Source organism: Camelina sativa, chromosome 19, assembly GCF_030686135.1.
Source record: "Camelina sativa cultivar CO46 ecotype springtype chromosome 19, ASM3068613v1".
NCBI lineage: Eukaryota > Viridiplantae > Streptophyta > Magnoliopsida > Brassicales > Brassicaceae > Camelina > Camelina sativa.
In genome coordinates this window covers 18,638,546-18,659,991 of record NC_141898.1, presented here as the reverse complement: position 1 = coordinate 18,659,991, position 21,446 = coordinate 18,638,546, and the positions used below count along the sequence as shown (strand labels likewise).

At 35.0% G+C, this 21,446-nt stretch overlaps 2 protein-coding genes, 2 long non-coding RNA genes and 1 pseudogene across 4 annotated transcripts; all 5 read right to left on the bottom strand.

Moving 5' to 3' along the window:
* Window positions 1-3,574: 3,574 nt before the first annotated feature.
* LOC104767971 (uncharacterized) lies at window positions 3,575-7,389 on the bottom strand. The gene is made up of 9 exons (XM_010491928.3): window positions 7,386-7,389; window positions 7,172-7,240; window positions 6,821-7,057; window positions 6,694-6,726; window positions 6,321-6,600; window positions 5,231-6,180; window positions 4,587-5,139; window positions 3,854-4,509; window positions 3,575-3,774 (listed from the first exon to the last, which is right to left on the bottom strand). The coding sequence occupies exons 1-9, from the start codon at window positions 7,387-7,389 to the stop codon at window positions 3,575-3,577; spliced, it is 2,982 nt and encodes a 993-aa protein (XP_010490230.3).
* Window positions 7,390-8,659: 1,270 nt separating this feature from the next.
* Window positions 8,660-10,374, bottom strand: LOC147920772 (uncharacterized). The gene is made up of 6 exons (XR_015590585.1): window positions 10,075-10,374; window positions 9,732-9,996; window positions 9,523-9,640; window positions 9,176-9,266; window positions 9,009-9,086; window positions 8,660-8,914 (listed from the first exon to the last, which is right to left on the bottom strand). It is a non-coding gene; the product is annotated as an uncharacterized LOC147920772 (long non-coding RNA).
* A 1,086-nt stretch (window positions 10,375-11,460) lies between these two features.
* On the bottom strand, window positions 11,461-12,985 carry LOC104767972 (uncharacterized). The gene is made up of 5 exons (XM_019241243.2): window positions 12,743-12,985; window positions 12,455-12,654; window positions 12,257-12,380; window positions 11,951-12,166; window positions 11,461-11,862 (listed from the first exon to the last, which is right to left on the bottom strand). Exons 1-5 carry the CDS (start codon window positions 12,854-12,856, stop codon window positions 11,584-11,586), a joined length of 933 nt encoding a protein of 310 aa, XP_019096788.2. The 5' UTR covers window positions 12,857-12,985; the 3' UTR covers window positions 11,461-11,583.
* A 7-nt stretch (window positions 12,986-12,992) lies between these two features.
* LOC147920771 (uncharacterized) lies at window positions 12,993-13,775 on the bottom strand. Its single transcript, XR_015590500.1, has 3 exons — window positions 13,518-13,775; window positions 13,337-13,433; window positions 12,993-13,261 (listed from the first exon to the last, which is right to left on the bottom strand). It is a non-coding gene; the product is annotated as an uncharacterized LOC147920771 (long non-coding RNA).
* Window positions 13,776-14,740: 965 nt separating this feature from the next.
* Window positions 14,741-16,834, bottom strand: LOC147920770 (uncharacterized; annotated as a pseudogene).
* Window positions 16,835-21,446: the final 4,612 nt, after the last annotated feature.

Genomic DNA, 21,446 nt, shown 5'->3' with positions numbered 1-21,446 from the left:
TAAGCTGATGAGTATCAAATCTTCTGTCAATCTTAACAATTATGACAATTAAAAATCACAATTTGTGATTTGGAGAGATATGAAACTGATTATCCGCCAGTATGCGAACTGAATCAATCATATATTAATAATTACAAATATTCCCGTAAAATTAGTTTCTGTAATTTTGGTATCTTACTACGTATTAAGTAAAACGCCACTAATAAGGAACTGAATGCCTTATTAACTAATGATAGGTTTAACTCTATAAAATATAGAATTCTATAATATTAATACAATTATTCATTATAATATGTACAATTCTAATATATTAATATATAACAACGTAGAAATAAGATACGTAACAGTTGAATAAATATATTTCGAAATCAATAAAATAAAACGGCAAAATAAAATAATTCAATATAATTGTTTTTGATATATTTTCCAACGACTGTACGTTATCATGACTACAAAGCAAAATATATATATAAAAAAATAATAATCCATTTCTGAGATATCCGGATTCGGAAACACTTTAAAAATCCCGCCACAGCTTTGTATAATCACATTCTTCTCTCCAGAGAAAAACCGATGAATCTTCCACCATCCAAGTGCAATAAACATGTTGATACGACCATGTTTCCTAAAGTTTGTACCGAATTCAACTACCGTTTTAGACAGTGCCTGACAATGCAGGATATCATTACTGGTGTAAAATATAAATAATAAAAGTGAGAATATAACAAAATGGAGACTTAAAGTGTGTTAAATAAGAGGGGGAAAATTAAAGACAGATGACTTACAATTTATCTTTCAAACAGAATGATAAACTTTGGGTATTGGATTTGTTTGTCAACATTCCAACAGAAATGATCTCACCTATCAAATCTACAAAAGAAATAAATAATTGAAACATAAATATAGCTGTTTTAAAATAATAATAATACAATATAATCTCAAAGTATAGGAATCAAGACTTTACGATACTAACCGATCAATACATCAGTGTTGACTGTATCCTCAATAATGTAAGCGAAAGGGGTATATTGATTGAAAAGAATATCACTCAATGGTAAAGAATTAGCCATCACAGTTTGAGGCAGAATTTTAATACCAAGAGGATGAGTTGTAGATTTGATAGGGTCGGGGTTCAGACAAACTTCAAATGTTGTGATTATTTTCCATTCACCCTCCTGAATCCATTCCTTGTATACTGCTGCGTAGTCTAGAGGAATTCTAGCCTCAATACGTGTACCCTATGTGACAAACATTCCAAAACATAAAAACCAAATAATAAAGATGATTTAGAAGTGTAAAAGGCAATCGACAACTTACACTGGAATCAACCAAAATTAGAGCCAATACAAACTTCGCAGATGATAAATAAATTTCATAAAGTCTAAGAACTTTAACACAAATACGCCAGCCAATAATTTTTTGTGACAAAGAAGAAATCATGTGGAACTCATCCATGGCTGGGAGTAAATATTCGCGGAGCTTGTATGGTAAGTAAAAGGAAGATTACCGGAAAATTAACTTTCAGTTTAGGTAATTTATATAGCTTTACAAACGACGCAATATACTAACAGCGTTAAATGTTACATACAATGAATAGTTCCATAATTTAAACATTAGAGAAAATAGATGTAGTTTATTAGGTCGAAGCGTTACAAACTAATCAAGAGTATTTTCTTTACCGAAAGTAATGATTTTGAACAAACAAATTGACTTAAGTTAAGGGGAAATAGAATAATTATCATAAATTTCCGAAAATGTGTAAATAATTAGACTACCATAACTAATGAAAATATTTATTAAAATCGAAAATAATCACGACAATGTATTCGAATTTATTAGTAAGAAAACGACGGATTATAATGTCATACTTTGGACCTAAATTAACGATATGATGAAAAATGGCAGATAAAATAAAATTGTAGTAAACAACAAAAAATACAAACGAAAACAAAACACTATCTAACTAAATTCTGAAAAACCTCTTTAAACACCACATTAAGTGTCTGTCTCGCGATTTTACCATCTTTGTCGAGAATGAGAACTTTTAAACTTTTTTTGGATATAACCCTCGACAGAGCAACATAAAGCTGGCCATGTGAGAAGACCGGTTTTGGTAAATACAATCCAACTTCACTTAGAGATTGACCTTGACTCTTGTTGATTGTCATTGCAAAAGCAAGAGCAATAGGGAACTGTCTCCGCCTCATTTTGAAAGGAAGCTTCGTGTCTGACGGGATAATAAGTACTTTGGGAATAAGTACAATATCTCCAATTCGATCACCAGTAATGACAACTGCCTGCAATACATGATCAGCCATTTGAGAAATTTTCAACCTTGTACCATTGCACAAACCTCGTTTCGGATCTAAGTTTCTTAGCAACATGACAGGTGCGCCAATCTTCAAACGTAAACAATGGTTTGGTAAGCCAGATATGTTAATGGAATTTAAGAAGTCGGGTGTGAACACATGGTTGGTATTTGAATCTGAATCTGTGGGATCAAGACTATCAGCACTTAGGTAGACCACTTCTTGACCTAAACAATTTGGAATATATAATATTTATCAGTAATTAAATATAAAGACGTGAGCTGCTATAAAAACTACATGCATTCGGACCTCATTTAACTTGAAAATGATAACTAAATTATGTTGAGTAGTGATATAAGAAAAAAAATAGCAAACAAAAAAGGTTTACCTTTGAATTTCTCAAGCATATATAGGTTCAACTTATTGACATCCTCATTCCTCGGAGCCAATATTGCTCTCTGCTGAAAGAATTTAGGGTCTTTTTCCTCATGCAAAAGGGCTGGATCTCCATAAATAGACCTAACAATAGACTCAACTGGATTGTCCGAATCAGTAATAAGAAACTCTTCTCGGATATCAATCATAGCTTCACCATCATTAGGTTTGGCTATTTTCCCATCACCAATATCTAATAACCATTCTGAAAATTCCTTGATCTCTTCTGACTGGGCAGAACTTAGTTTGCTATTGAGTAGCCGCATATTCTTGGTCATCGTTAACACCTTACAATGATCCCAAAGATAAGAAGAATTTAAAGAAGCTAAAACAATTTCAGCTCTCCCGACACCCTGTATAATAGGTAATACTTGTCTGAAATCACCATCGAAAACAACGACTTTGCCACCAAAAGGTTTGCTTCCAGGGTTGCAAATAATATCACATAGACTCCGATCAAGAGATTCAAAACAATATCTACTCATCATATGAGCTTCATCCCATATAATAAGTGATATTTCTTTAATCAATTCAGCTAATTCAGACCGAGGATCAATTGAGCAATACGTTGTCTCATCAGGGTGAATAGGGATTCCAAACCTGGAATGAGCAGTCCGACCACCAGGCAGAAGAAGAGAAGCTATACCACTTGATGCAACATTCAATATGATTTCACCTCTGCATCTAACAGCAGCAGAAAGTGTACTCCATAAGAATGTCTTCCCAGTACCTCCAAAACCATAAACAAAAAACACACCTCCTTGTCTATTGAACACGGCCTCCGTTATCTGATCATATATTAGTTTCTGTTCGTCAGTAAGCATTTTAATCTATGCGTCATGGTCTTCTGCTTGTTCTGCACGGATGTATCTCCTTTCATCGGCTATTAGCCGATTAGAGATATCCATACCATCTCTGTTAGGTTGAGGCATCTCTTCGAAGGATGTTAGAGAACTTCCATTTGATAGTAGATGGAGCTCTATTTCTTGTAGTGTGAAATTCATCTTCTCTTCGGCAGTTAATTCCAGAACTATAGACAGGATAAAACATATACTCATATAAGCACAATAAAAACAATAAATAATTCGAAATATGAACAAATATGTAACCTGGATTGTTGACTTCTAATCTTTTTTTCCTCTCAATATCTTCCGGTAATATTTGCCATGTTTCATCCCATACATGAGCAGGACTTGAAAGACTACCAGACAATAACAAAACCGCAAAGAATTTCCGAAGATAATATCCAAAACACCATTGTGTGGATTCCACTAAGCAATCAATGTAGATTTGATCATCATCTAGAATACCATGTGTGTTACATGCTTCTTTGTAAGTTTTGTAAACAACCTTTTTGTATGTCCTCAAGTCATCAAATGACTCAGCCCCTGGAACAATATTAAGTAACATCCGCACGTAGTATTCAGCCTCTAGTTTCCTTGGTACGTAATTAATCCTACCTAAAGAGAAACCCCTACTTCTTGTCTTCCACATTTTTCTAGCACCATCCCATGTATAAAAGGCTGGTATTTGCGCATACAGTTTAGTTCTAGAAAATGAGTCTCTCTTATTAAGAGCAAACCAAGCGGTGAGCTGGGAGTCGACGTTGATAGTCCTTTCCAAAACATCTTCTAACTCATCATCTTTGTCATAAATACATGGTTTTTTTCCTTCAATATGGAAAGACAGCCTCTCGACTGGAGTAGACCTATATTGTATAGGAAACTTGAAAAGCCTCCATATGGCCTCAGACGTCGAGACATATCTATAATGTAATATAATAGAAAAAATGTAAGTAGCGAAAGATGAAATATATTTATAATAATAAACAAATATTTATACCTGCAATCGAAATAGTCTTTGATTTCGTTCTTCGGCTTCTCGGCTTGATCTTTTGCTTCGAATATAACAGCAACCTTATCTGGACCCTTGTTGATATACTTGAAGAGATACTTTATAGATCCAGACTGATTACACCATTCAACATTAATGTGAGCTCGGTAACGAACTGACAACATAGGATTATAAGGAACAACATAACGATTATCACATTGGAAACGACTCTTCTCAAAAGATATGTTGGATCGCCTCCTTCGATATACAGCATAGCCATCTTTCCCAATCTTGGTTAAATCAGAGAAAGCTTTAGGGTAAAATTTAGAACAGAGTCCATCTACCATACACGGGGAGTTATAATTTGCAGCACCACATGGGCCATGAATCATATTATTTTTGACGACTTGATATAGTTCCGGATTGACATTCTTATCAGGAATCTCTGCGCAAATTATCTTGTCTATATCATCCGCAGTAGGCAACTTGCTTCTCTGATCCATAAATAATAATATATGCGCATGAGGAAGTCCACGTTTTTGGAACTCAACGGTATACATAGCTGAAAAAGTACCACATGAAAATATGCATTAATAGACACATATTAAAGCATATAAAATAATTCATATTGTTAAAAGAATTAGAAAGCTTACATGCGACTGCCTTCCCGAGAAAGTGTCTCTCAGTCAAGTCTCTCATCAAAGACTCAAGTTTAATCTTGAAAATACGACAAACAATGCCAGACCTATCATCTGGAGCAAGTCCTCTGACACTGCAATAACGGGTAGTATCTGGCCATTTGGGATTACATGTGAACGTTATGAACAAATCAGGAAAACCAAAGTGTTTACAGATAGCCATTGCATCGTAGTAGCTATTCACCATATACCATGAACCTCCTGTAAATGAAGACGGAATGGTAATAGGGTTGCCTTGCTCAGATATTTTGGGCTGTCCAGCTGCTGAGACCTCTTTCAAAGAATTAAAATCAGTGCAACGAAGTTTAGTCTGATTCTTTTTAATGAAAGACAACCTCTTACTTTCTACAGCAGTGTATGCATCAACAATAAATTGTTGGAATAATCTTCTAGACCGCATCAGAGTTTGACATTCATTCTCCCTCTCCTGTAAGTGAAATGCAAACCATTGTCGCATACTAATATACTTCCTTTTGTTCTTGTTGTTAATACCAGTGAGTGCTTTCTCTATACCATGTCTCCAACCATCTTCTCCAAAACATAAAATCTGTGGATATTGTAAAGGCAAGTAGGAAGGGTGTATCTCACTTATTCTTTGAAGTCTGCCAGTATTCTTGGACTGAACAATAATATCACGGGAAGGCATTTCAGCTACAAAATCACTAGGTATTAATGCTGCAACCTCTGAGGCTATGGGAGCACTATACTGCCTACCATCAACACCGACCCTATCATTAATAATCCGCATGTGGAATACCTCATCGGTGTTAGCTGCAACGCAATCCCTTGCTGCTCTAAATTTTTGTACATACAGATTTGACTGGTTTAGCATTTCAATCAAGCCTTCGATGATATCATGCCTCAAATGTTTCCGTCCAGACAAAAATTGCCCGTTTTTACTTTTCCTGAAGTATATTAAAAAATTTAATAAATAATGAAATATATTTTAAAGAACTAAAACAAATTCTATAATAAATAAAATTGAGGTATATTAAAATTTTAATTATTAATAGGATTACCCCAGTATTGAAGCATGATTAACGACCTCGTGATCGGTGTCCACAATATATAATTGCGAAAATTTAGCATAATCACCATCTTTTTAGGCAGCAAACTTCCCATAACATGATAGTTACCTCCTTGTAGCCTAAACTGACTTCCTTGGGGAATACTCCTATCAACTTTGCCACCAATAGAGGTCATTGAAAAGACCATATTATAAGGACGAACATTCTCTTGGAAGTGTTTACTAACTGGATCAGTACAATTAAGCAGCTTATTTATAAATTCAGGCGATTCTTGCAGAAAGGGTAGTTTAACAGTGCCTAAACCACAACACAACGAAAAATTCAGGTTCTTTTGGTTCCTTCTCTTATTAAGCCGCTCCCCATACCACATTTTGGCCCCACAAAACTCACAGGATTCAACAGGATCACCGTGGTCAAGATAACCTAATATATATGTTACAAAATAAATTCAATCCACAAATCTATTGCACGTAAATACAGAATTAAACATAATTAACATCGTAGATGAAGGTTATACCTTCCGGATACTGTGAATTGTTAGGATTGAATTTAATTTTGCAGGCTACTCTTTCAAATCGATTGCGTGCGTTAGAAGCAACTAGAGCCATATCACGTAATTCTTTAATTTGGTTACTCCCAATATCCGAGTCATACTGCAGGACGTCTATATCATACAATTCTTCTGAATGATGAATATCTACATCAGAATCACTATCTTCGTAATTGTATGTTTGCTCAACGTCACTAAGTTCTTCTGTTGATTTTTGCGATAGATAAATATTTGATGAGTTAGAATATGTTTTCTATTAAATTTTTAAAATACGAACATAAGAAATAAATATAAAAAACAACGAAATACGACAATTACCATGTATGGGATAATTATCATCGACCTCGTCAAATAGTTTGTCCAGATTCCGAACTGGAAATTCGTCTTCTGTAGATATAATACATTACTTAATAATATAATATATTTTAATTAAATTTAAGATAGTGAGGGTGAATCGCAAAGTATATATTATCATCTAGATAATAAATAACAGGAATTGTTTTAAATATACTAAATAGTATATATACTTAACGCATTATTCGTTAGCGGGATAAAAATTTAAGAGCTAACGGTTACTTTCAAGTCAATTAGAAGAATGAATACTCTTCTTATGTATTGCTGGCTCTTTTCTTCTCTCCAACGATATTGTTTTGCTATAACTCTTAGTAATATCCTGCAAAACATTGGACTCCACATTTCCTATAGTAGTATTGAATCTTGATTCCCTTAATTTTTTAATACCTGTAATTTATTAAAAGGAAAACATATATACTATTAGAATTAACACTTAGTATTTCTAATAGTATATGCTTACTAATAAACACTTTCATATAATACAATAAAAGTAATTAAGAAGTTAAAATAAATAAATTATGAACTAACCATTGTGTCCAGATATAATATTCGGATTTTCGTTCTCTTTATTCCCACCGGAAGCTGTTTTCCTTTTAGTTAACGTAGTTGGAAGAGTATTTGAAATATCTTGTTGAACATTCGAAAAATAAAAGATAAGTGACAAAAAATAAAAGATAGGAATATCTGGTAGTTACAAAAAATAAAAGATAAGTGGCCAGATTATTATTGATTTAAAACAATTACAGAATAAGAAACTAACCCTTATCTTTGATTACGACACTCGATGAACATGTGTATGACTTAAATACAGGTATTTCCAATGACTGATCACACCTCAAATCCTTTCTGGTTAGATCTAGGCGAATTAACTTAAATACGTGTTCAAGTTTAAAGCAGCCACTGATGGACGTTTTTGGTTTAACATGGGTTAATATACTTTGTGGAGCATGAGATGTGGGTAGATTTGAAGAGGTTGGAGTATTATATGACTTAGTATGAAACGATTTAGGAGTTGTCATGTGTAAAAAAGATAAAAGTAGTAGAGAGTCTGATAAGTCAAATGAAACTGTCAAATTGTTTCAAAAGTATAGTGAAAAGCATAGAAATTTAACTACGGAATATAATAAAATCAAATTTCGAAAATTTGTTTCAAAAAAATCTTTGCTTATGATCCAAACGTTTAAGGGATTGATTAACATCAAATATTATAACTTTCCATCTTCATGTTAAGATAAGTTTAATAGATATTTAACTCCAACAGATCTGTTAAATTTGCGAAAATAAAGCATGAGATAAGGTCACTAAATAATCTTTAAGAAAACACAATTAACTCCGTAATTGAAAAGGTAATAATGTTCGTACAGTATCATCCGAAATGTGAAAATATTGATTTAAATTAAATTCTAAATAATATGATGACTTCGTATGAATCCTAAATATAGATTAGCATAAGGTTATAAAAAAAGTAATGCATAGCAAGAGATATTTGGTTAGTTAATCAATTAACATATACAAAATTAAATAATGAGCTAACAGATGAAATAGATATGTTTACCATAACAATAAGGTCAGAAATTTTAAACCAACGGACATCGAAATAAAGTTTAAGAAAAATACAGAGCACATTGTCACGTTTATAATTTTGGCTTACGGATATTCTTGAAGGAGTCCTCGACGATGGGATGAACAAAAGTCTCAAGTTTGTCACTGTATTTTAAAAAGGTATATTCATAAATAATTGTAAATTAAATAAAAAAATACGCATAATTTTGCGGGAATACATTATTAGAAATTGTCTTACCTTAAGTCCACAGAGAATCGAGTTTGATTAGGATATAGATACTTTATTGGTTTTCCCCTCTCGTTCAGTAGATTTATCCTAAAAAAGTTCAACAAACTTAAATAAGATGATATACCAAAATTCAAAATAATAGATTAAAGAATGAGGTGTCATGTATAGGAACTGACATGTACACATAGTCTTGATATTGATCATCGCTGGGGTCGTCAAAAATGTCTGAACAGCCATCACCATTGGTCAAAACAATATAATCATCCGCTGTGAACATTAAAGTACACAATTCAGTATGTATATATGTTAAAATATATGACAGCTTTCCACATTTTAAAAAGACAAACTCTAACTCTATTGTTTAACTTGAATCTATTAAACATTTCATTCGCATAACATCCAGTGGCAAAGCAAGGCAGGACATTTCCCCTACAATTTGTAATAATCCAAATACAAAATTTTCCTATTTGAGATTATATAATTTGCAGTATTACTGAATTTTTTTTTGTAAATTAATACTTACTTAAGAGATTTGATCGTGAACTGTATGTATCTATTATTCAAAGCCCACCGATTCACACTGTCCTCCGGTTCAAAGGTCCGGATCTCCCCCATATGAGTTATGATCCCAATCAAATTAACTGCAAAAAAAATATATGGTCAATATTACACGATGAACAACTTAAAAACATAATATAAAAATTTATTATGATAGAAAGATAGAAAACATACCATAAGGCCAACGACCATGGAAACGACCATCAAGAATCGTATGAAAACTGGAGTTATTGAAAACTTTTTCAATTATCTGTGCTCATGCATCACTGACTACTGTTTTATGAGTGAAGATAATCTTATATTCAAGATCTGTCTTCTGAATCTCTTCTTTATCTTCTTTGACTTTGAACCTCTCAAAAACATATGTCTCGTTCTGATGAACAACATAATCATCAAAACAATGCAACTCGGAAGGAATTATTGCATGGCAGTACTACCCCTGGATAATATATATATCATGTAAGATTAGCCAAAGGAAAAAGGTTTTATAATTTACTGTGTAAGACTAAATGAGTACCTCTTCGTCAACCAAAATAAGTTCGGAAGATCTGATACTGGACCGTCTTTCACCTCCCACTTTTGAAAAACCTTCACATGTATCATCCAATTTATTGTATATGGATTTAGCATTCGAAGAGTAGCAAATTTTCACCATGGTTGTTTCTTGACTTTCGGAAACGGTGAGAGAGAGAGAAGTAGGAGTTGTGGAGAAAATGTAAACGGTTACTTTTAAAGAAAATAGAAAATGATAAGTGTAAAAATAAAAAGATGATGTGGTTTGTGTTTATCGATTTAATATACTCTATCAAGTTACATCTTATCAACAGTAAAATAGGAGCAGCTTTTTTACTATCCAAGAAATTTTGTTCATTAGTGTAGTTATGACCAAATATATTATCGTGAACGTAAATACAATTAATACATTGAGGTTAACTGTATTGTCAATATAATTTCAATTTTGTCTTCCTAAAATTGAAAATTTAAATCTACACTAATACCTCTATAAATTAATAATGTTGGGACCAAGACATTTTATTAATTTATAGTGATATTAATTTATCTATAAATTAATAATTATTAATTTATAGATATATTTTTAATTGTTTATTTTTTTTAAATTATGAATTGGAACAATTATAGCAAAATAAGATTAAACTTTCGGATGTTATAAATTTTATGGTTTAGGAATTGAACTTGTAATATTTATAAAGCATTATTGACAATAAATTACAAATACTATAAACAAATTGACTTATACACATGACATACATAAATTCAAATTTATGAATAATAATAATATTAATTCTCATATTTTAATAATCTGTCTAATTATCAAATTGTAAATGATGCATATCTAAAAATTAAAACTTTAAAATTTAATTATTTGTATGACATGTTATAAAATATTTTAGAGATATCATTATAGTTTGAAAATACAACATTACAAATGTTCTATAGAAATGAGTTTTAGGAGAAACATACACTATTATATCAGTATATATATTTATATATAAAAATTTACATGATTATTAATTTATGATATTATTGGGACCATATTTTACATTGAGATTTCAAAAAAATTATTATCTTATTATTTTATCGAATATTGTTAATTTTTACATTGGCCCGACTTGGGACCAACAAAATTTATTAATTTATAGTGATTATTAATTTATAGAGTATTAATTTATTGAGGTTTTAGTGTATATGGGTTGTTTGTCAACAACTAACGTAATTATAGGAAGGATAAATTTTGATGTATTAATTTTTCCACTATCAATGTTAATATCAAATATTCATTTTAACATACTATGTCGTAAAACCGTATTAAAAACTGAAAAAGTAAAATGTTCGATAATGATTAAAATGTGGACTTTTATTATTCGTTTTATTCTGGAACAGAAGCAAATAGTGCTACTCGAATGATAACATTATTGAATGATAAAAACTTGAAATAAACATTTGGAATCGGAAACAAAAGAAGCAAGCATTGCCCAATGAGAAGCTACTTAATTAGGCTCCACCTTCACTCGAACCAGATTGGGCTTAAGCCGTTGGTGATAGTAACCTCTTCAATATTGTTCTTATCATCGATGAAACCTTCATCTTCAGCGCACACAACTGCATCAAAGTCACGTTTATCAATAGATACGTTCACCAGATCAGCCAACTTAGATGATTGCACACACTTTCTCTTTGTTATGGAAGACTGATCAAAGAGGTCTTCTTTAAAATCAAGAGAACGTTTGGACGGAGGCGACAAATCATCTTGGCTACCATCGCTCAAAGAAGTGAACTCCAACCCCTAAGGGTAGATAATGATATGATATTATGATAAAATTAAATGATAAACATAATATATAAACATCATAAATATAATAAACAGAAATTACCAAATTCTCCGAGTTAATCTCTGAATGACTCAAATTGTTATCAGATTCTTCAAGAGTGTGTTCTTCCGCCAACATTCCATGCTTGGACAAAACAGTAGAGATTTTGTAGGTTTCAAGACCATCCCACAAATTCTCTTTCTCAATACACACAAGAAATAGGAATGTCTTTCCTTTTAAATTTTTTAGTGCGTCTGGCAAGGTCTCAGGATCATCAATCTACATTGTAAGATGGAATAATATCAAGTGATAGAAATAAGAATAATAAGTATGTATCTAATAAATATATACCAATGTTTCAACTAATACCTCGTCGAAGGAACCATTAAGAACCGTGTAGGCACTCTCAGAGACAACATCAGCAGCGGCAGTATCGAAAAGCATGAGTTTAGTTTCACCTGTGTTATCCATGACTTTCACCTGAAGCTTGTACCTATGAGTGGATTAAGAAAATTTAGTTAAAACTTCATATACACATTATATGGTCTTTTAATGGACTTTACTTACCTTGCGAGTACGTTGGTTACAACAGCCCTACATACATCACACCAAAATTTTGGCGACTTAGCTTTGGTGGTAATTGCAGCATTTTTACATTGGGTTTGCACATGTGTGACCTTCTTGTTACATTTCTTGCAGCTGAAGTAATACCAAGACCAGTCGGTGTCGACACCATAAATGGTACACATAATCTTAGCTTTTCCAACCTACATATAACAATCATAATTTTAAAAATCTGTTTAATAGAATTATAGTCTTTTATGAATTAACGTACTGAAATTAAAATCACATTACCTCAAAGGAGACTTTTAACTCCTTAATCGTCTTTTGCTCAAATGCAAGAAGATTCTCAGGTCCTCTAGAGAAGTTAGCAAGTCTCTTTGGCTTACTCCCACGGAAGGTTAGCATCAGACCATCTTTTGGGATCCTGAATAAGACAATCGTAAATATATCAAAATATAGAAGTTGCTAATATTTTGGTATTTAACAAAGTAGAAAACTTACGACTCAACAAAGGTTTGGATTTCAGCAACTTCAGGATTCACTCGTAACTGAGTTACATCAAATGAGTTTGCGACAATAATAATATCTACAAAAAACAAAAAAATTATAACACACAATTAGATAAGTAGTATTCTTTTATTGGTTATCGTAATAAACCAAAAATAGTGAATGTAATACCTTTAAACTCTTTTATCTTGGCAAAACGCAAAAGGCAAACAACAGTAATACCATTCTCATATGCATGTTCACATTAAGTGAAAAATTCCACCGCATATTTACCCCCACAACGTTACATGCAATCTCACATCACTAACGTGTAGATTAGATTAACAGTTACGGGAAAAAATTTTATAGCTTTTGGAATATTATTACGTAAAAACTTACTTCTCATCTCTGAGCTCGAAGTCAATCTTCTTAACTGGTTTATTGTTAACATCAAGGTCTTCAACATCACCAACATTAACAACTTGACCAACAACATCTGAACCAGAATTTTTTTTTTGTATATAATTTAAATATATAATGTTGGAAATAGGAATTTACATTTGAGATGATATGAACTTACCAACCAATATGCTGGTATTAACCTCGTGTGCAAGGATTTTTGGAAACTTTGAGAGGGATAAGAAAATCGATTCACTAACATTGTCACTCGCCCTAACGTTGGTACTGTTAAGGAAATTGATATTGTAGACGTGTCCAATGGGTCTGAAATGACCAGCAGCATTGATTAGACTGAATGTCTCAATGAACCTCCATTGACCTTCCTGCAACTGATTAGCATGTCGAACAACCAAATCCTTCTTGACAGAAGCGTGGATCTTTGTACCCTATTGGGAAAATAATAATGTTAATATGTAACGTTATTGTATTGAAATATGATAAATAAGTTGCTAAAACTACTGCTTACCGTGGAATCATCTAAGATACACTCAAGTGTTTCACCAGCCTTAGGCGTATATTGATGCCATGAGTGAAGGATTTTGACTTGCACTCTCCAGTTCGTCTAGTATGGATGCAAGTCACGAAGGAAAGCAAATGAAGCAGCCATTTTTAGAATGTGTTTTTGCTGTAGGGCAGAAAGCAGTGTGTGAGATGGTGTAGATGAGGTAACGATTACGTACGTATTTATAGTCTCGAACAGGGGGAAACGAAAAGTGAATTATTTTTAAAAAAATAGAATAAGGAATAAAATCTTAATCAATCACCGTTGTTAGCGGGGTCAATATACGATTTTATAGTTTAGATGTTCTCAAATAACATATACACAACCGTATATTATGTGGAGTAGATATAATGATAAGAGAGAATAAGATATTAGTTTGGATATGTAAAAGATTATCCAAATCAATATCGTAATTATCTTGCTTAATGTTTGGAACCATTAATGTAGAATTTGTGTTTTGATAATAAGAATTGACGAAATTAGTGGAGTAGAATAAATTTCAAGGGATGTGATTGAGAATATACAAATCTAATTAGTATAAATTGCAATTAATATATACGGATAAAATTCCAAAAAAAAACAGAAAAGATCCAAATAAGATCCGCGTCCCTCTATTCTCTACCCGAATGACTTATTTTATACCCAAATACAGTTTACTCCGCAAGAGACGTGTTTGTGAGAAGTCTTAGGAGTGTCTCGCCGATTTTACCCTTAATGGGAGATTCTCGAAAACAGATTTTAGTGGCACATTTCATAAATAAGTGCGTAATTTCGGACATTTTCAAAATGTACTTCACTTTTAATAATATTATTAAGATGAGGGATAGTGAAGGAACATAACTTTAAACATCAGCAGGATCGGAGTCATTGGTTTGAGACTCGAGGAAGGCAACATAGTTTGGGTTAGTCTTGAGGAAGCTCACCAAGCGTTTGATCTCTGACTGTTGCTCAGATGCAACCCGTAAAGCCTCAGCTGCAACCCATGATGCCTCAGCTTCACGCTCTGCTTGTAGAGCTGCTTGTTGCTTTATTTTGTGGTTAGCTTCTTCAAGCTGTTGTTGCAGGCTTGTGAAAGAAGAAGAGCTTCCAGGGAACTTCCGTTTCCCGTTGACGTAACTCCCTAGGCTTCCAACTCCAAAGTATGTTCCTCTATCGCTTATGAAAGTAGACTGCATAAACAAAACAAAGAGAAAAAGTTAACATAATTACTTAACAATGAAAAACTTGATAACTTATTAGAAAGAAGCAAATTACCTGAAGAAAGAACTCATCATCCTCTTCATGAAATAACTCTGATCGACGTGAAGTACCATCAGAAGACTCGTCACTATCCAGAGCAGCCAACTTCGCTTCCCTTTTTTTCTTATATGCCTCATGAACTGCTTGTGCTTTCTTATCCACAAAAGTACTATCTTTTTTGGTATGAGCCGTGAAGAAAACTTCAGGAATAGTTGGCGGTCTTCCCAATTCCACTTCCTGAATGTTAGACAATGAAAATGTTAGGAACCATCTGATGTAATTTATTAAACAATGAAACGGTTAACTCACCATCTCTTGTTCGATTTGTAAGTAAGACTTCGGTCCTGATACATGCTTGTGAGGGCCAAGACCATTACGGTCAGACATTCGAGCTGCTGAAGTGGTTGCACTCTTTGCCATGGCTTCTTCTGTGTTCCAATAGTCACACATTTCTTTCCAAATAGTTTTCTCAATCCAAGTCGGTTTCACTTGATCTCGCTAAGCTGTTTCCTTGGAAACCATGTCTTTCATACGTTTTTGACAAATGGCATAGAATTTTTCTTGAACCACACCGGTTAGTGAGGGATCCCAGGTGTGTGTGTTTCTACAAAAGAAGACTAGTGTTAGTGATAAAAAAACCAAGAAAAAAACTATAAATACATAAATCAAATTGAAAGGAGTAGAAGTTTACCGCGAATTCCAAGAAGTATCTTTCTTTTTTTTCATTAGAAACACAACCCCAACTGTAATATGGCCCATCAAACTTGTTTGTAAACACTTTTGTAATCTTTCGGGTAAGTTTTGACTTGTCTTTACCAAACCTCCATACACAAACAAATCGGAAGTTAAATTCTAATCAAACTCAAACAAACCTTCAAACAGAAACAAATCAAAAGTACAAAATTCTTAACATTCTAATCAAACACAAACACAAGTGTTCCAAACACAAACAAACCTAAAAATTCTAATCAATCCAATAAAAATTCTAATCAGTCTAATCAACTAAAAATTATACTCAGTCTAATCAACTAAAAATTATAATCTTACCAAGTGGTTCCACGCTCTACTGTGGGAGCGAGGACAGTGGTATACAACTCACGGCCTCGTTGGACAAGCATGTCATGTAACTGGGTGAGTATATCAGCTGGGAGATTTGATTGCCTTAAACCATCATCCTCATAATCCGCTTCCTCTTCTTCTTCCTCATGTGAGTTTTGCGCTTGAGAACTGTGATGCGATGAAGAGCCTTCTCGAGGTTGAGAAGAGGATGAACGATGATTTGAGACGTGAGGAGACTGTCGAGGTAGATTCGAGACTTGAGGAGACTGTCAAGGTTGATTTGTGACTGAAGGTTGAGGAGACTCTCGAAGTTGACTCAAGAATTCTGGTGGATTCGTCGTAGAGGCGGGAGGTTGAGGAAAAGGACGCCTGATTGGAGCTTTGCTGGAAGGGGATGCTCCTCGAAGTTGACTCGCGTTCTGGAAGAGATTTGTCGGAGTTGGATAGTCTCTGTAAGTAGGTGTAGGTCTCTAAAGGATTGGGACAGGAATTCCCTGAGAATCAGTGTCTGTGTCTCGCTGGTTCGCCGGCATGAAGGCATACTGGCTGGGAAGATTAGTGGGTCTTCGATTCGCCGCTTGTGAGGTTCGATTTGAGGGGTTTCTTCTTTCTCCTCCTCTTTTCTTTACTCCAGCCATCAAAATCGAGAGATAAAAGGAGGGACTATGGCGTTTCTCAATTGAGATAAATTCAGATCGAGAAGAAGAGAAATGATTGAGTTGGGGATGTGAGAGATTAAGGTTTTGAGGAATAAACGAAAGAAGAAGAGAAACAATTTAGAAGAGATTTGAGGGATTAGGGTTTTCTCAAGGAAGAAGCGAAACGATTTGGGTTTGAGCCGTTTTGTTACGGCCCAAATTTGGTTTAAAGCCCAAATTAAATAAAGTAGTCGCTAAAGAGTAGATGTTTAGTCGCAATGTTTGGCGACTATCAAATTGGTCTCCAAACTAGTCGCAAATTGGCGACTACACTGCGACATTATGCATCAGTCTCAAATTAGCATCTATTAGGTAACTGTTTTATTTTAGTAGTCATTGAGTAGCAAAACAATAGCAATTCAGTCGCTAAATTTAGCGACTGTGTTCTAGGTCGCAACTTGCAGTCGACAATTCCATGTTTTCTTGTAGTGAACCAAACGATTTGTCACTAATTCATACGTAATATGTACTATTTAGGTATTGACTTGGAAACGATTCTCCTTTCGCTAAGAATCAAGGGGATATGGGTCCGCAAAGGAGTTATGGGAGATACGCAGAAGCTAGAGAGGGTGTTGGTAATTTCATGGTCCATCAGTCACGCACTCATCCTCCTAAAAAGGGGAATGGTCCTGCTTGGCCGAAACCTCTGTATCAGGCGAAGCATAAACTTGATTCACAAGATGATAATGTTAACGAGTTAGTCATCCCTACGGCTGATGATCTGGTGGACAAGGAGAAGGATTCAGTGATGGAGGATGTTAATGGGCTGAGTGGTGGTGACAAGGAGGCTGGTTTCTCGGTGAGTTCTGATGATCTCCTCGAAGACGGGGAATACCAGTAGGGTGAGGCGTCGGGTCTAGTTAAGGATACTGTTGCTGATGATGATTATGTTTAGACGGATATAGAGAAGGGTGTGTCCGAGGCCGAGGACAATGTTCCACAAGGTAATGCTTCTATCTCTTCTCCCCCTGTTGAGGGTTTGGTACTTGTTAATCAAGCTATGAAAGACATTAATTTGGGGAACACTAAGGCTATAAATGATGAACGGGTTGGTTTTCTGGTTCTAAGGGTGGTAGGGGGGGGGGGTAAACGACATGTTGTAGCTATTGCTTCACCGGGTAAACAGTTATTAGCTAAAGCTCTGCTGTTTAAATCTGCAGGTGACGTTGGTAAGCATAAAGGAATGGGCAAACCAAATCAGAAGAACTTAAAGGTGGCAATATGGGAGGAGGAACCCGCAAACCAAAGAAAGGGATGGTGTCTCTCCCGAAACCACCAGCTCAAACGGGAAGATCATGAGCTGGAACTGTTAGGGCATTGGTGCGAATCTGACTGAGAGCTAGTTGCAGGATTTATGGAAGCAGAAAAAACCAGATATTTTATTTTTATCAGAAACAAAAAGATGTTTTTCTTATTTACAAAAGTTTCATAATAAATTTCGTTATCATCATTTGTATACGGGGTTGAACCCTGTAGGTCTAGCGGTGGTTTAGCTATTTTTATAATAATGATATAAAACTTGACATTTTTTATGCTTGTAATCGATTAGTGGATGTTCAAGCTTTTTTGGGTTCTCAAATCCTATTTATTTCTTTTGTGTATGGAGATCCTGTGTCTGGGCTTAGACAAGAGGTTTGGGACAAACTCATTCAAATAGGCTCTCTTCGGCAGGATTCTTGGTTTATCATTGGTGATTTAAATGAACTGATTGGTAATCATGAAAAATCGGGAGGCGCGATAAGACCGGCTTCATCTTTTCTTCCGTTTATCTCCATGATCCGAGAGTGCGGTATGTTAGAATTTCCGTGTTAGGGTGATTCATTTTCCTGGCGAGGTAATCGCTGTAATAACCAGGTGGTACGGTGTCGGTTGGATCAAGCTCTAGGGAACAAAGATTGGCATTCTCTGTTTCCGCGTTCGCGAGTGGATTATCTAGAAATGATAGGTTCTGATCATCGGCCTATTTTAGCTTCTTCTCCAAAATTTGGGGGACGACGCTTTCGTCAATTTAGAATCTCGATGTTTGTGGATAAAATTAAAAATTGTAGGAATTCTATTTCATGGTGGAGGAAGCAAAACGTTTTGAATAGTAAGACTCTTATATCTTCACTTAAGACGAGTTTAGAGGATGATAAAAAGGATGATTCCTTTTTGCAAGCGGAAATTCACATTATTGAGAAGAAGTTAAAAGATTCCTATCATGATGAGGAATTGTATTGGCAACAGAAAAGTCGAAAGTTCTGGTTGCGGGTCGGCGATATTAATACTAGTTTCTTTCATGCTTCTACTAAACAGAGGAGGGTTAGGAATAAGATTGTAGGGCTATTTGATTCAGAGGATGTTTGGGATGAATCAAGTGAGGGTATGGAGAGGATTACGTCTGATTATTTTAATAAGCTTGCACAATCGGACTTGTGCGGTATTTCAGAGATGGTACAAGCGGTCAATCCATTTGTTACAGAGAGAATGAATAGGGAGTTAGTTAAGGATATTTCAGAGATGGAAGTTCGGAAGGCTCTATTTGCAATGCATCCAGAGAAAACTCCAGGACCAGATGGGATGACTGCGCTTCTCTTTCAGAGGTTTTGGCCTTATCTTAAGGGAGATTTGGTTGCTCTGGTTAGGGATTTCTTTCGGACTGGGAGTTTTGATCCCATAATTAATGAAACTAATATTTGTCTGATTCCAAAGGTTGAAGGACCGAAAAGAATGGCATAATTCAGGCCAATTAGTTTGTGTAATGTGAGTTATAAGATCATTTCAAAAATTCTTTGTTTTCGGTTAAAGAAGATTTTGCCCACAATTATTTCTGAAACACAATTGGTCTTTGTTTCTGGTCGGTTAACCACAGATAATATCATGGTGGTCCAAGAGATGTTTCATGGTTTACAAACCAGTAGGATGTGTACATCGGATTGTTTGGCGTTCAAAACAGATATGAGCAAGGCCTATGACCGTGTCGAATGAGATTTTTTGAAGGCGGTCTTAATTAGGTTAGGGTTTGTCTCTAGATGGATTTCATGGATAATATGGTGTGTGAGCTCGGTGTCCTATCAAGTGTTGCTCAATGGTCAACCCCGTGGCTCCATTTTTCCAAGACGGGGCTTGCGACAGGGGGATCCTTTATCCCCTTACTTGTTTATTATTTACACTGAGGTTTTGATAGCTAATATTAAAAAGGCAGAGAGGGAGGAAAAAATTTCGGGTATTAAGATTGCCCGAGATTCTCCCCCTATTTCTCATTTGCTTTTTGCGGATGATAGTCTGTTTTTTTGTAAAGCGGATGAAGAACAATGTTCAACAGTAGTGAATATCATAGGCAACTATGGTAAAGCGTCCGGTCAGGAGGTAAATTTGGATAAGTCTTCTATTATGTTTGGTAAAAAGGTGACTTCAGAGGTTAAGGCCAAGGTAAAATCGGTCATTGGAATCTCCAAGAAAGGGGGTATGGATTCCTATTTAGGAATTCCTGAGAGTCTCGGAGGCTCAAGAGTTCAAGTCTTTGGTTACATTCGAGATAGGTTAAGTGATTGGGTGAATGGTTAGACAACAAAAAATTTATCTAAGGGAGGGAGGGAAGTTTTACTTAAGTCGGTGGCTTTGGCCCTTCCTACGCATGTTATGTCTTGCTTCAAACTCTCTCAAGGTTTAACGATCAAATTGACGAGTGCAATTTCAGATTTCTGGTGGAGCTCTGAGAGGAAAGATCGGGAGCTTCACTGGGTAGCTTTGGATAAAATGTGTAGAGATAAATCGGAAGGAGGCTTGGGATTTGTTGGCTAAACAATATTGGCGTTTAATACAGTTTCCGAACTCTTTATTTGCGCAAGTGTTTAGAGGCTGATACTTCAGAAAGAAACATCCACTGATGGTAAAGAAATCTTATTCTCCCTCCTTTGGGTGGAGAAGCATATTTTCTACTAAAAGTTTAGTGGAAAAAGGTGCTCGATGGACGGTTGGATCGGGGTTTAATATCTCGGTTTGGCGTGACCCCTGGATTCCTGATCAATATCCTCGACCTGCAAATGGTAGGGGACGGCAAGTACACCCAGACCTAATGGTAAATCATTTGATTAACCAACAGACTAAAGAGTGGCATTTACCTATCCTTCAGGAATTTATGAATCCAGAGGATATTCAAATTATTAAGCGTTTGCCTATTAGCAAATCTTTTAAGACAGATCGATTGGTGTGGCATTATACACAATCTGGTCGGTACTCGGTTAAGTCGGGTTATAAGGTGGCTCAAGCCATGAAGGCCGAAACTGAATTCGGCCTAAACTGTAATGCCCTGATGGCAGAGGCTTGGAATCTTCCGGTATTACCTAAAATCAGACATTTTTTCTGGCAAATCGTATCTGGTTTCCTTCCGGTGACGGTGCGTTTAGCTTCTCGGGGAGTTATTTGTGATATAGTATGTAAGAGATGTGATCTAGCGGCAGAGTCTATTAATTATACCTTCTTTGAGTGTCCTCATTCGCGTCAAGTTTGGGAGAGGGTCTTCGATGGGTTGGTACGGATTCGACGGAATCCTTGCATATGCCTGAAACGA